This window comes from Nycticebus coucang, chromosome 14 (assembly GCF_027406575.1).
Source record: "Nycticebus coucang isolate mNycCou1 chromosome 14, mNycCou1.pri, whole genome shotgun sequence".
In the NCBI taxonomy this organism is placed as follows: domain Eukaryota; kingdom Metazoa; phylum Chordata; class Mammalia; order Primates; family Lorisidae; genus Nycticebus; species Nycticebus coucang.
This window is the reverse complement of record NC_069793.1, coordinates 3,917,179-3,933,144: the sequence shown is the minus strand read 5'-3', so window position 1 is coordinate 3,933,144 and position 15,966 is coordinate 3,917,179. Positions and strand designations below refer to the sequence as shown.

Sequence of the window (15,966 nt, the reverse complement as noted above, 5' to 3'; positions counted from 1 at the left end):
CACAGCTCACAGCAACCTCCAACTCCTGGGCTTAAGCGATTCTCTTGCCTCAGCCTCCCGAGTAGCTGGGACTACAGGTGCCCGCCACAACGCCCAGCTATTTCTTTTTTGGTTGCAGTTCAGCCGGGGCTGGGTTTGAACCCACCACCCTCGGTATATGGGGCTGGCGCCCTACCAACTGAGCCACAGGTGCCGCCCCCACAAATTGGCTTGTTATCAGTCAACAATATGTTAAAATGGGTATGTATTGGGCGGCGCCTGTGGCTCAGCCGGTAGGGCGCCGGTCCCACATGCCGGAGGTGGCGGGTTCAAACCCAGCCCTGGCCAAATTAAAAAAAAAAATAAAATAAAATAAAATAAAATAAAATGGGTATGTATTTTATTACATGTCAATTTTACCTCAATAATATTGGTTCTGTAAAGAGCACTATTAAATATATTAGAAAAGAATTACATAAATGAAGGGATATTCTATGGGGAGAAATATCTGTAGAATAAGTGTGTTACTATTTATGAGCAAGGTCAGAAAAACCTTGCTTGGTTTTAGGAAAATGACTTTGCTAGTAGTTCACTAAATTTTTCTGGACATGTTTTAAGTTCCTGGAAGATACTGGTACGTTGTGGCTTCTGCCCTCTCGATAATTTTGTATTTCCTCTCACAGGTTTTACTCCTCCATTTGATGGTATAGCATTTCTCAAATTTCTATAAAATGATGTACCATTTTTACCATTAAAATTGACAAAATGGGCTCGGTGTGTGTAGCACAGTGGTTATGGCACCAGCCGCATACACCAAGGGTGGTGGGTTTGAACCCGGCCCAGGCCAGCTAAACAACAATGACAACTGCCAACAAAAAAATGGCTGGGCGTTATGGCAGGTGCCTTTAGTCCCAGCTACTTGGGAAGCTGAGGCAAAAGAATAGCTGGAGCCCAGGAGTTTGAGGTTGCCGTGAGCTGTGATGCCACAGCACTCATCAAGGTCGACATGGTGAGACTGCCTCAAAAAAAAAAAAAAAAAAACAGACACAAGTGGCTAAGGCACCTGTGGCTCAAGTGGCTAAGGCACCAGCCACATACACCTGAGCTGGCGGGTTCAAATCCAGCCCCAGCCCGCCAAGCAACAATGACGGCTGCAACCAAAAATAGCCAGGCGTTGTGGCGGGCGCCTATAGACCCAGATACTTGAGAGGTGGAGATAGGAGACTCACTTGAGCCCAGGAGTTGGAGGTTGCTGTGAGCTGTGATGCCATGGCACTCTACCCAGGGCGACAGCTTGAGGCTCTGTCTAAAAAACAAAGCAAAACAAAACAAAAAAACAAAGGGCAGCTCAAGGAGTATGGTGCCAGCCCCATATACTGGGGGTGGCAGGTTTGAGCCCAGCCCCGGCCAAAACTGCAAAAACAAAAACAACTGACAAAATGGGCTCAGCACCCATAGCCACATACACCTAGGGTGGCAGGTTTGAACCCGACCCAGGCTGAATAAACAACAATGACAACTGTAAAAAAAAAAAAAAAATAGCCGGGCGTTGTGGTGGGCACCTGTAGTCCCTGCTACTTGGGAGGCTGAGGCAAGAGAATTGCTTAAGCCCAAAAGTTAGAGGTTGTTGTGAGCTGTGACACCACAGCACTCTACCGAGGGCGACATAGTGAGACTCTTGTCTAAAAAAAAACAAAAAACAAAAAATTGACAAAATGAATACATTCAGGATGCTATAAAAGAAGATTTCATGTATTAATTATCATACATTTCTAAATCTTAATGGATAAGTATGATCCAGGTCAAGTTTTATATTTATAGCTACAACAGTATTATTTTTTAAATTAAAATTCTAGAAATAGTAAGGAAATACAATTATAAACAATGTTATTCTGTGTTCTTATATTGTCTTTTTTTTTTTTTTTTGAGACAGAGCCTCAAGCTGTTGCCCTGGGTAGAGTGCTGTGACATCACAGGTCACAGCAACCTCCAACTCCTGGCCTTAAGCAATTCTCTTGTCTCAGCCTCCCAAATAGCTGGGACTACAGGCGCGTACCACACCTGGCTATTTTTTGGTTGTAGTTGTCACTGTTGTTTGGCAGGCCTGGGCTGCATTCAAACCTGCCAGATCTGGTGTATGTGGCTGGCACCTCAGCTGCTTAGCCTTATATCATCTTTTAACTACATTCTTTATTTAATAAGCAAACCATGTTTGGCTAATAAGAAAACTAAATTCTAACCACCTGTCTTCCTGTACTTCCACATGACCAAACAATAACTAATATCAAAAGGATTCTTTTTATACTAGGAAGAAAAAAGTTTTCCTTAACGAGAAATTCTGCTTTTAGTTGTGCATCTCTAGTAACAAAAAAATGATAAGAAATTAGTGTCTCTTTAGACAACAGCAAAATACTGACAATGTTCTCTCCCTTTGTCTACACATATCAATATATTGGCGATAACAATGCCCTAGTAGAAGGCTGAAGGTATGCATATATTAAGTAAAGGTGTTAAAAGCAATTACTCTTTGAAAGTCAAAGAGTACAATTAGGATAATTTCAAAGAATACTGAGGCCATGACTTTTTTTTTTGAGACAGTCTCACTGTGTCGCCCTTGGTAGAGTGCCGTGACGGCACAACTAATAGCAACCTCAAACTCTTGGGCTTAAGCGATTCTCTTGCCTCAGCCTCCCAAGTAGCTGGGACTATATAGGTGCCTGCCACAACGACCAGCTAGTTTTTTGTTGTAGTTGTCATTGTTGTTTAGCTGGCCTGGGCCGGGTTCAAACCCGCCAGCCTTGGTGTATGTGGCTGACGCTGTAAGGGCACTGAGCCTATGGCCTTGACTTTAATAAAATGACTAAAACATTCCAAGCTATCCTGTACTAGGCCAAATAGTTTACTTAAGCCATGTTCTGACTCAGGAATAAAATGAATAGAAATGGCCCCAAAATGATTAGGTATGTTTCAAAATGAAACAAGCCGTCAGGAAAGTAAGTGTTCCTAACATTCTACAAACAAGAGACAGGTTAAATCAAAATCTGCATTCCAGATAGCTAAAGATCAAACGCAAATTAAATTAGATTTTCCCTTAAGAGTGGTTGCCAATCTCTTATTCCTACAGTTACCTACTGGATCGTACTCAAGCAATCATCTCATAAAATGCTCACCTGGTTCTAAACTAGTCATCTCCTAAGCTTCCGAGCAAGTATAAATCTATAGGATAGAAATTTCTTTCTTTCTTTTTTTGTTTGAGACAGGGCCTCAAGCTGTTGCCCTGAGTAGAGTGCTATGGCATCACAGCTCATAGCAACCTCCAATTCCTGGGCTCAAATGATTCTCTGCCTCCACCTCCCAAGTAGCTGGGACTACAGGTGCCTGACACAACGCCTGGCTATTTTTTTGGTTGTAGCTGTCATTGTTTGGCGGGCCTGGGCTGGATTTGAACCTGCCAGCTCAGATATATGTGGCTGGCGCCTTAGCCGCTTGAGCCACAGGCGCCGAGCCTGGATAGAAATTTCTTAAGCAAACTTTCCACCAACCATTATCTTATGAAAGAGTGAATTTTAAGACTCCTCACCATCACACACAAAGGTCAATGTTCTTCATTGATATTTGTTACTTGATACAAATCAGAGGAACCCTGCCCTATATAATAAAGTGATTTTGGAAAACACTGAGTCTCCTAAAAATACAGATTATTATTAGTCTTCAGCTTAATTTTGGTATGTGCAAAAAGCTATACATTCTCCCACTATAGGTCATTTTTTTGTAAGGTAGTTGGCAATTTTAAGTCTTTTCTTTGGTTAACATTTTTTTTTTAATGTGAAAGGTTAAGTAAAAAGCTTTTTTACTGCTTTTATGTTTTTCTGTTTTGTTTTGAAACCATGATGGTTACACTTCTGGTTTCTAAATAAAACATTGAAAAAAAACTTAACAGCCAAACAAAGATAATGGATTGCACATAGACTAAGGAATAAACTTCAGATCTGTCATTTTTGTTTCTAATCTTGATGTAAATTTACACTACTTATAAATACATATTTATTGCTTGAAAATATTTGTGAATGGAATGCTGTTACTTTTTCCAGATTTATTGAAATTTTAAGGAGTTCCGTAATTTCAAACACTACTCCTACTACATTTTCTATGTGTGAACAGAACTGCTTAGCATTGTACAGAAAATTCTATTAAAATTGTTTAATATTTATGGTTTGGTGCCCACAACACAGTGGTGCTGGCCACGTAACACAGAGGCTGGCAGGTTAGAACCCAGAGTGGGCCAGCTAAACAATAATGACAACTGTGACAAAAAACTAGCCGGGCATTGTGGCAGGTGCCTGTAGTGGCAGCTACTTGGGAGGCTGAGGCAAGAGAACTGCTTAAGCCCACGAGTTTGAGGTTGCTGTGACCTGTGATGCCACAGCACTCTACCAAAAGCAACATAGTGAGACTCTGTCTCAAAAAAATAAAAATAGGTGACGCCTGTGGTTCAGTGAGTAGGGCACCAGCCCCATATATCAAGGGTGGCGGCTTTGAACTCAGCCCTGGCCAAACTGCAACAAAAATATAGCCGGGTGTTGTGGCAGGCACCTGTAGTCCTAGCTACTTGAGAGGCTGAGGCAAGAGAATTGCCTAAACTCAAGAGCTGGAGATTGCTATGAGTTGTGACACCATAGCACTCTACAAAGGGCGACAAAGTGAGACTCTGTCTCTAAAAAAAAATAAAAAATAGAAATAAAAATAAATAAAAATTTAAAAAATAGAATAGCTTAATGTTAAAAAAATTCTCCCAGTATAAAAATAGCTCTTTGGTGACAATGACAATATGCAGAACACAATTAGACTAACCGTGGAGGGCCTCTGCACCATGTTCTCCAGCCTGGTGTGGCTAAATTCTAGGCTGATGACATTATAGAGTTTCTCCCGCTCCTCCTCTGGGGTCTCATAGTAGCGTGTCCACTGAGCCATGGTCATTTCGATGCCTTTCTGTGTGTTCACATCCATGACATCCACCATGCGACGACTCCCTGCCATGAAAGATGCATTGATCACATCTAGTGAGCTACTAAATCCTTAAGCATATTAAAAAACAGGGAAAGAAACCACCCTTTCCTATTTTCAGTAATAGACACAAAGAAAGTTTTTAGTTAACATGGATAATCATAAGAAAGTCACAAAAAATGGGAAAGACAACAGGCAATGTGAAAAATAACAATCCTTCCCTATGGCTTGTTTACTATACTGTCAGTTGTTGACTCTTTTAACATCTCACTTAATCTTAACAATTCTAAATACTAAGTACTAATCTCGACTTCATACATAAGAAAATACGTGTTTGGCAACTTGCAGGACAAAGCAGAAGAACCCAGGAAGTCAAATTCTAGAGCTGAATCCACTGAGTTATACTGCTTTGATGAAGGTTTATGATTGCCCTAATTTCTTAATTTAAATAAAAGATCTACTTTTTAATGGGTAATGGACATAATGTGAATTTATCCATTCTTGATTCACAGGGTTATTTATTTAGGTTATTTAGGTTGATACAAATCAGAGGAACTCTGCTCTGATATAATGAAGTGATTCTGAAAAACACCGAGTCTCCTAAAAATATAACTTATTTTCATTAAATAGTCTTATCAAGTAAATTATTCCTTAACCCACAGGGTTACTTCCCAAACCTGGGAATAATTCATTCTTTCTTTTTTTTTATTTTGGGGATTCATTGAGGGTACAAGAAATCAGGTTACATTGATTGCATTTGTTAAAGTCCCTCTTACAATTGTGTCTTGCCCCCAAAACGTGTGTTACACACTGAAACTGCACCCCTCTCCCACCTTCCCTCTCTCTGCTCTTCCTTCCCCCTTCTCCCTCCTTCTCTCTCTCTCTCTCTCTGCTCTCCCCTTCCCCTACTGTGTACTAGATCATTAACTGTCCTCATATCAGCATTGAATACACACGATTCTTGCTTCTCCATTCTTGTGATGCTTTACTAAGAATAATGTGTTCCACGTCCATCCAGGTTAATACAAAGGATGTAAAGTCTCCATTTTTTTCAATGGCTGAATAGTATTCCATGGTATACGTACACCACAGCTTGTTAATCCATTCCTAGGTTGGTGGGCATTTAGGCTATTTCCACATTTTGGCAATTGTAAATTGAGCTGCAATAAACAGTCTAGTGCAAGTGTCCTTACGATAAAAGGATGAGATTGCAGGATCAAATGGGAGGTCTAGCTTGAGTTCTTTGCGGGTTCTCCGTACTTCCTTCCAAAAAGGTTGTATTAGTTTGCAGTCCCATCAGCAGTGTAAAAGTGTTCCTTCCTCTCCACATCCACAGCAGCATCTGCAGTTTTTGGCCAGGGCTGGGTTTGAAACTGCCACCTTGGTATATGGGGCCGGTGCCCTACTCCTTTGAGCCACAGGTGCTGCCCCCAGCATCTGCAGTTTTGAGATTTTGTGATGTGGGCCATTCTCGCTGGGATTAGCTGGTATCTCAGGGTGGTTTTATTTATTTATTTATTTTTCTTAAATCATAGCTGTGTACATTAATGCAATCATGGGGTACCATGTGCTGGTTTTATATACAATTTGAAATACTTTCATCAAACTGGTTAACATAGCTTTCGTGGTATTTTCTTAGTTACTGTGTTATTTATTTTATTTTATTTTTTTTGTAGAGAAAGTCTCACTGTACCGCCCTCGGGTAGAGTGCCATGACGTCACATGGCTCATAGCAACCTCTAACTCTTGGGCTTACGCGATTCTCTTGCCTCAGCCTCCCAAGCAGCTGGGACTACAGGCAAGTTACTGTGTTAAGACATTTATATTCTACATTCAGTAAATGTCACATGTCCCCTCAGGGTGGTTTTCATTTGCATTTCTGTAATAATTAGGGATGATGAGCATTTCTTCATGTTTGCTAGCCATTCATCTATCTTTTTTTTTTTTTTTTTGACAGAGTCTCACTTTGTTGCCCTCAGTAGAGTGCCATAGCGTCACAGCTCACAGCAACCTCCAACTCTTGGGCTTAGGCGATTCTCTTGCCTCAGCCTCACAAGTAGCTGGGACTCATTCGTCTATCTTCTTTAGAGAAGGTTCTATTTATCTCTCTTGCCCATTGATACATGGGATTGTTGGCTTTTTTCACGTAGATTGAGTTCTCTATAGATCCTAGTTATCAAGCTTTTGTCTGATTCAAAATATGCAAATATCCTTTCTCATTGTGTAGGTTGTCGATTTGCTTTGGTTGTTGTCTCCTTAGCTGTACAGAAGGTTTTCAGTTTAATTCCCATTAGTTTATTTTTGTTGTTGCAATTGCCGCAGAAGTCTTCTTCATAAAGTCTTTCCCCAGGGTGATAACTTCCAGTATTTTCCTCTGCTTTGAGGATTTTTATCATTTCATACCTTAAATTTAAGTCCTTTATACATCTTGAATCAATTTTTGTGAATGGAGAAAGGTGCGGGACCAGTTTGTCTTTTACATGTGGATATCCAGTTCTCCCAGCACCATTAATTGGATAGGGTGTCTCTCCCCCAGTGTATATTTTTATTTGGTTTACCGAAGATTAGGTGGTTGTAAGATGTTAGTTTCATTTCCTGGTTTTCAATTTGATTCCAAATGTCAATGTCTCTATTTTTGTGCCAGTACCATGCTGTCTTGACCACTATGGGCTTGTAGTACAGCCTAAAATCTGGTAGGCTGATCCCCTGGCTTTGTTTTTATTACTAAGAATTGCCTTAGCTATCCAGGATTTTTTCCGGTTCCATACAAAACAACGAATCATTTTTTCCAAGTCTTGAATGTACGATGTTGGTATTTTAATAGGGATGGCATTGACTCTGTAGATTGTTTTCAGAAGTACTGACATTTTAACAATGTTGATTCTTCCCAGCCATGAGCATGGTGTCCTTCCATTTGTTAATATCTTCTGCTATTTCCTTTCTTAGGGTTACATAATTTTTTTTATAGAGGTCCTTCACCTCTTTTGTTAGGTATATTCCTAGGGATTTCATTTTCTTTGAAGCTATGGTAAAGGGAATTGTGTCCTTAATTAGCCTCTCACCTTGGCTGTTATTGGCATATACAAAAGCTACTGACTTGTGGACAGCTAACCTTATATCCTGAGACATTACTGTATTATTTGATGACTTCCAGGAGTCTTGTGGTTGAGTCTTGGGGTTCTCTAAATATAAGATCATATAGAGTTTGACCTCCTCTGCTCCCATTTGGATGCCCTTTATTTCCTTCTCTTGCCTACTTGTACTGGCTAGAACTTCCAGCACTATGTTGAATAGTAATGGCGACAGAAGACAACCTTGTCTGGTTCTAGTTCTAAGTGGAAAAGCTTTCAGTTTTACTCCATTCAGTAAAATATTAACTGTGGAGTTTGTCATAAATAGCTTCCATCAGCTTAAGAAATGTGTCACCTATGCCTATACTCCTCAGTGTTCTAATTCGAAAAGGATGCTAGATTTTAGCGAATGATTTTTCTCTATCTATTGAGAGGAACATACGGTTTTTGTTTTTGTTTCTGTTGATATGGTCAATAATGTTTATGGACTCGCAGGTTAAACCAGCCTTGCATCCTTGGGATGAAACCTACCTGATCATGATGTATGACTTTTTTGATGGTAAGCTATAATCTATTGGCTAGGATTTTGATGAGAATTTTTGCATCTATATTCATTAGTGAAACTGGTCTGAAGTTCTCCCTTTTAGTTGGGTCTTTTTCTGGTTTTAATATCAGGGTGATGTTTGCTTTGTAGAACGTGTTGGGGAATTCCTTCCTTCTAAACTTTTGGAGTAATTTCTGTAGTATTGGAATAAGCTCTTCTTTCAAGGTTTGAAAGAATTCTGGTGTGAAGCCATCCAGACCAGGGCATTTTTTTGTTGGAAGACTTTTTATTGTTTCTTTGATCTCGATGCTTGAAATTGGTCTGTTCAGGAGATCTATTTCTTCCTGGCTAAGTCTAGGGAGAGGGTGTGATTCCAAATAATGATACATTTCTTTCACGTTGTCAAAATTTCTGGGCACAGAGTTTCTGGTAGTATTCAGAGATAATCTCTTGTATCTCTGTGGCATCAGCTGTTATTTCCCCTTTATCATTTCTGATTGAGCAGATTTTACTTTTCTATTTCTAGTTAGTCTGGCCAAAGGTTTATCTATTTTATTTATTTTTTCAAAAAACTAACTCCTTGTTTTGTTAATTTTCTGAATGATTCTTTTGTTTTCAATTTCATTAATCTCTGATTTAATTTTGGATATTTCTTTTCTTCTGCTGGGTTTAGGCTTAGATTGTTCTTCTTTTTCCAATTCTGTAAGATGGCTTGTGAGTTTGTTGATGCGCTCTCTTTCTCTTTTTCGAATATAGGCATCTGAAGAGATGAATTTTCCTCTCAGGACTGCTTTTGCTGTATCCCACAGGTTTTGGTAGCTTGTGTCTTCATTGTTGTTATACTCAAGGAAGTTAATGATTTCCTTTTCTATCTCTTCCTGCACCCAACTGTCATTCAAAAGAAGGTTGTTTAATTTCCATGCCTTTGTGTGGGGTTGAACGTTTTTGTTGGAGTTGAGTTCCACCTTTAATGTCTTATCGTCTGAGAAGATACAAGGTAAAACTTCAATTCTTTTGATTCTGTTGAGGTTTGTTTTGTGTCCTAGGATATGATCAATTTTGGAAAATGTTCCATGGGGTGATGAGAAGAATGTATATTCTTTAGCTTTGGGATGGAGTGTTCTATATACGTCTATCAAGCACAGTTGTTCTAGGGTCTCCTTTAAGTCCCTTATATCTTTAATTTCTGTTTAGAGGATCTATCCAGCTCTGTAAGAGGAGTGTTAAAGTCCCCTATTATTATGGTGTTGTATGTTGCTCAGACTCATTAAAGGTCTGTTTCAAGAATCTGGGAGCATTTAAATTGGGTGCATAAATATTTAGAGTTGTAATGTTTTCTTGTTGTATTTTTCCCTTGACCAATATGAAGTGACCATCTTTGCCTTTTTTGTCTTTAGTTGCTTTAAATCCACATGTATCTGAAAATAAGATTGCAATCCCACTTTTCTTCTGAATTCCATTTGCCTGAAAAATTGTCTTCCAACCCTTAACACTGAGTTTCAATTTGTCTTTTGAGGTTAGGTGTGTCTCCTGCAGACAGCAAATGCATGGCTTGTATTTTTAAATCCAATCAGTTGATCAATGTCTCTTCAGTCAGGAATTCAAGCCATTAACATTTATTGGTAAGTGTGGTAGTGTTCTACTCATCTTGTTTTGTGAAAAGTCCACTGCTTAGTTTTGTCTTTTGCATCATTGTGGACGCTAGGTTCTGTCCTTTAATTTCTGGTTGCTTACTTTGCTGGTGGTCCACTGTGATGGTCTGTGTGTAGAATAGGTTGAAGTATTTCCTATAGAGCTGGTCTTGTTGTGGCAAATTTCCTCAATGTTTGCACATCAGTAAAAGATTTGATTTCTCTGTTAATTTTAAAACTTAGCAGGATATAAAATTCTGCACTGAAAATTGTTCTGTTTTTAAGTAGATTACAGGTATATGATCATTGTCTTCTTGCTTGAAAAGTTTCATTAGAGAAGTCTGCAGTCACCCTGATGGATTTGCCCTTGTAGGTCAATTGGCACTTAACTCTTGCCTTGCAAAATCTTTTCTTTTGTCTTGACTTTGGATAGGTTCATCACAATATGTCTTGGAGAAGCTCTATTAGAGCTGAGATGACCTGGGGTCCAATATCCCTCTGAAAGGAGTGGGTCAGAATCTTTGGTGATATTTGAGAAATTTTCATTTATAATATTCTTTACTATGGCTTCCATTCCTTTGGGGCATTCTTCTTCCCTTTCTGGGATACCTATAACTCCTATGTTTGAACGCTTCATAAAGACCCATAATTCTGTCAGTGAATGTTCTGCTTTGTCTCTCTTCTTTTCTGCCTCTTTAACTATCTGAGTTATCTGAAGAAATAATTATTTCTAATATAAAGACCTCATTTTCATTCCTTCCAAAAATATTTATAGAATGATAAACATACCATGATAGACACAAATATAACACGTTCTTTTTTTTTTTTTTTTTTTGAGATAGAGTCTCACTGTTGCCCTTGGTAGAGTGCTGTGGCATCACAGCTCACAGCAACCTCAAACTCTTGGGCTTAAGTGATTCTCTTGTCTCAGCCTCCCAAGTAGCTGGGACTATAGACATCTGCCACAACGCCTGGCTATTTTCTTGTTGTAGTTGTCATTGTTGTTTAGCTGGCCCAGGCCTGGTTTGAACCCACTAGCCTTGGTGTATGAGGCTACCACCGTAACTACTGTGCTATGAGTGCCGAGCCAACACAATCCTTTTTTTACATGAAGGATTTTCAATCAACTATAACAACTACAACAAAATGCAGAAAGCCGCAAGAGTTAGTATAAAACAGGAGGAGGAGAAAACAATAGCGTTGGCATCGAAAGAGACCTAAGTTTAAATCTTAGCTCCAGTACTACTTGGGCAGTTATGTAACTTCTCCGAATCTTAATATCTTCTAGAGGATTAATATTACTTTGTGGACTGCTAGGAAGATTTAAAGTCAATGAATTAAAATCTTTAGCACAAAACTGGTGCTCAAGTAAACACAATGAAAACCAACGGAGACTAGTATATTTTTATTAGACTGATCAGAAAAGACTTTAGAAAAAAGAGAAATAAATAGAACTCTAAAGAGATGATTCAACAGGGATGATTCTAAGCACAGGCAACAACATAAGCTAAAAGATTCAGAAAACGAAGGTCAAAAAAGGTGAGAGAATAAAAAAGCTGCCAATATTGTCTGACTTATAAGTCTAATAAACACCTACTGGATGTAACAGATAGTATTAGAACCTAATCCTTTGCCTTCAAGAAGTTTACTGCCTAGAGATAGGATATAACAAAGAGAAAAATATTGTTACAGTGAAGACAGGGCAGAATATACATAAAAACATAACTGATAATACAAGGTCATGGACCAAAACTATCCTGCATCATTTACAAAGAAAAAATGAATGCCAACTCAACACTGCCATGAGGTACCACTTCATACCCACCAGGATGGCCATCATTTAAAAATTAAGAAAATAACAAGTGCTGGTCAAGGATACAGAGAAATTAGGACCCTCATCCGTTACTGATGGGAACATAAAATAGCACAGATGCTATGAAAATCAGGTTGGTAGTTCCTCAATAAACAAAAGAGAAGAACCATACGACTCAGCATTCTAATCCAAGGTATGTATTCAAAACAGGGATTCCAACAAAAGCCTGTACATGAATATTTACAGCAGTACTATTTATAACTGCCCACGGCAGTAATAACTTAAAGTATATCATTAAATGAACAGATAAACAAAATGTGTTCTATCCATACAATGAAATATTATTAGCCATTAAAAGGAATGCAGTCTTAACACATGCCGTAACATGGGTAAATCTTGAAAACATGCTATATGGAAGAAACCATACGCAAAAGAGTACATGTTTATAATTAGATATACATGAAATACACACATTAGACAAATCCACAAACAGAAAGTAGATTAGTTGTTGCCAGGGAGAAAAGGGGAGGGAACAGCAATGACTGCATAATGGGTATCGAGTTTACCTAATGCCACTGAACTGGATAATTAAAAAAAGTAAACTAGGGCGGCACCTGTGGCTCAGTCGGTAAGGCGCCAGCCCCATATGCCGAGGGTGGCGGGTTCAAACCCCGCCCCGGCCAAACTGCAACAAAAAAAATAGCCGGGCGTTGTGGCGGGCGCCTGCAGTCCCAGCTGCTCGGGAGGCTGAGGCAAGAGAATTGCTTAAGCCCAGGAGTTGGAGGTTGCTGTGAGCTGTGTGAGGCCACGGCACTCTACCGAGGGCCATAAAGTGAGACTCTGTCTCTACAAAAAAAAAAAAAAAAAGTAAACTATACGTATATTATCTGTATTTAACCACAATTTTAAAAGCTAAAAATAAAAGTGAATGCTTTCCTTCGAGAATGTAGAATAAAGGCCAGGTGTGGTGGCACATGCCTATAATCCTAGCACTCTGGGAGGGTGAGGTGGGTGGACTGCTTGAGCTCATGCGTTTGAGACCAGCCTAAGCAAGAGCAAGACCCCATCTCCACTAAAATTAGGAAAATTGAGGCAAGAGGATCGCTTGAGCCCAAGAGTTGGAGCTATGATGCCACAGCACTCCACCTAGGATGACAGCTTCTGACTCTACCTCAAAAAAAAAAAAAAGAAAAAAGGGTGGCACCTGTGGCTCAAAGGAGTAGGGCACTGGCCCCATACGCCGGAGGTGGTGGGTTCAAAACCAGCCCCAGCCAAAAACTGCAAAAAAAAAAAAAAAAAGAAAAAGACAGGGTCCCCAACTCAGCTCTGTCACCCAGGCTGGAAGGCAGTGGCATCATCATAGATCACAGCAACCTCAAACTCCTGGGCTCAAGTAATCCTCCCACCTCAGCCTCCCAAGTAGATGGGGTAGAGGCAGGCACTATCATGCTCAGCTAATTTTTTAATTTTTTAAAGAGATGGGGTCTTGTTAGACTGCTCAAGGCTAGTCTCAAACTCCTAGGTTCAAGTGATCCTCTCATCTCAGTCTCCCAAATTACTGGAATCAAAGGCATGAACCACCACATCAACCTCAAAGTTTCATTCTTCTAATGCTCACCAAACACTTAGTACAGGCACACTTTGGAAATATCGTGGGTTTAGTTCCAGAATATTGCAATAAAGCAAACGCTGCAATAACGTTACATTAATTTTTTGGTTTCCCAGTGCATAAAGAAATTACATTTGCACTATACTATTATGTATAGTAGTAACAGACTATATTGTAGTCTGTTATGTGTATATTAAGCATTATGTCTTTAAAAAATGCACATACCTTTACCACTAAAATATGCTAACAATTATCTGACCCTTTAGCAAGTTGTAATATTTTTCTAGTAGAAAGGGTCTTGCCTTGATGTTAATGGCTGCTGATTAGAGTGGCAGTTGCTGAAGGCTGGGGTAGCTGTGATAATTTCTTAAAATAAGACAATTAAGTCCACCACAGTATTTGACTCTTCCTTTCATGAAAGAGTTCTTTGTAGCACACGATGCTATTTGCCAGCATCTTATCCACGTAGAACTTCTTTCAATCCCACTACCTTATCAGTTTATGTAATGAGGCCTAACAATTAAATTTGCAAACTGGCCACTGTGCCCTTACATTGTCAGCAGCATACAAACAGCTCAGTAAGGTTTCATAACCTTAGTATATCAGTGTCTCACAGTTGTGGTCACGTTGACGTGCGGCATGTCTTGCTGAGTGGCGTTCATTATTGTGTCTTTGTGTGCTGTTGTGAGAATGTCAGAGCTTGAATCAAAGTAGTGTTTTTCAACCATTTTTATCTCACAGCACACTTGAACCTATAGTTATACTTCTGTGGCAGCCTTCAATTATGTTATCAATAGAAAAAGTAAAAAATAGAATATACTTACAGTGCTCTGAACTTCGTTCAAAAATAATGATTTAAAAAAATTTCTGCAGTACACCTAAGATCTTTTTAGGGCACACCAGTGTGCTGCAGCATACCGGTTGAAAATCACTGAATTTGAGCAACAAATGAACATTAAATTTCTTGTTAAACTTGGCAAAATTGTAAGTAAAATTGAAGATAAGTTTATGGGGATAATGACATGACGAGAATACCAGTGTACAAGTGTATTAAATGTTTTCCTGAGAGGAGGGAAATCGTCACTGATGAAGAGAAGTCAGGGCAAATAGTAACAAGCAGAACTGATAAAAAAAACATTGCAAAAATTCGTCAAATTGTGCATCAAAATCATTGGCTGACTGTGAAAAGCATAGCAGACCAAGTAAATATTGATAGAGAAACAGGAAAATCTTAACTAAAAATCTTGACTTGTGAAAGGTGTATGCAAAAATAGTCCTAAAGGAGTTCACTGATAAACAAAAGCAAAGGATTTGAGTCGAAGTTTGGCAAGATTTTTTTGAAAGGTGAGATGATGTTTTAGATCCTGTTATCGCTGATAATTAAACATGGGTGTACCCGGACAACCCTGAAACAAGGTGACCAAGTGCACAGTGGAAGTCAGCCAATTCTCCACAACCAAAAAAGTTCCGTCAGTCCAAATCAAGTGTTCCTAACCTTTTTTGATATCTGAGAGATTATTCATTATAAATTTGTACCAACTGGATACTTAACCAAATTTACTATTTCGAAGTGCTAAAAAGGCTGTGTGGGAAAGTTAGATGAAAATAATTGAACTTTTTACCAACTACTCATGGCTCTTGCATCATGACAATGCACCACCTCACATGGCACTGTCTGCAAGGGAGTTTTTAGTCAATGAAAAAATAACTATATTGGATACCCTCCCTAGACACCTGATCTGGCCCCCAGGAATGCTTGAGTTTACCCAAAGATAAAGGAAACATAGAAAGGAAGATATTTTGATGACATTCAGGACACTGAGGATAATACAACAACAGCTCTGATAGCCATTTCAGAAAGTTACAAAATTGTGTTGAAGATGATCCAGGTGCTGGTGTTGGCGCACAGCTTCTCAGGGGGTGTACTTCAAAGTTGACTGTAGTGATATTCAGTAATGAGGTATACAGTACTTTTTCTAGGAAGAATTCACGAATTTAATAACTGTCAAACCTTGTAGTCTAAATACTTTGTTGTCAGTTTAACAATGTTCACAGTATCTTCACCAGGAATAGTTTCCACCTCGAGAGACCTTTTTTTTTTTAATTTTCAAGAAATCTAATTTATCTATTTTACGTTCGTCTCTGTTGGGTGTAATATATAAGAAATCACTGCAAAACTTGATGTCATGAAAGCTTTGCTCTGTGTTTTCTCACAAGAGCTTTATAGTTTTACACTGTAGATCCATTTTGAGTTAAATATGTGTATCACGTAGGGTAAAGGTCCCACTTCATGCTTTTCCACATGGATATCTTAT

At 39.0% G+C, this 15,966-nt stretch overlaps 1 protein-coding gene across 4 annotated transcripts in view; it reads right to left on the bottom strand.

Moving 5' to 3' along the window:
- Positions 1 to 15,966, bottom strand: part of KDM2A (lysine demethylase 2A) — a 138,972-nt gene that overhangs the window by 44,838 nt on the left and 78,168 nt on the right. For all 4 annotated transcript variants that reach the window (XR_008374185.1, XM_053561103.1, XM_053561104.1 and 1 more), the window contains one exon: positions 4,831 to 5,009. Coding sequence is in view for 3 of the 4 variants with exons in the window: in XM_053561103.1 (XP_053417078.1) it covers positions 4,831 to 5,009 (179 nt within the window). In the remaining variant the exon portion in view is untranslated. The remainder of the gene's footprint in view (positions 1 to 4,830; positions 5,010 to 15,966) is intronic.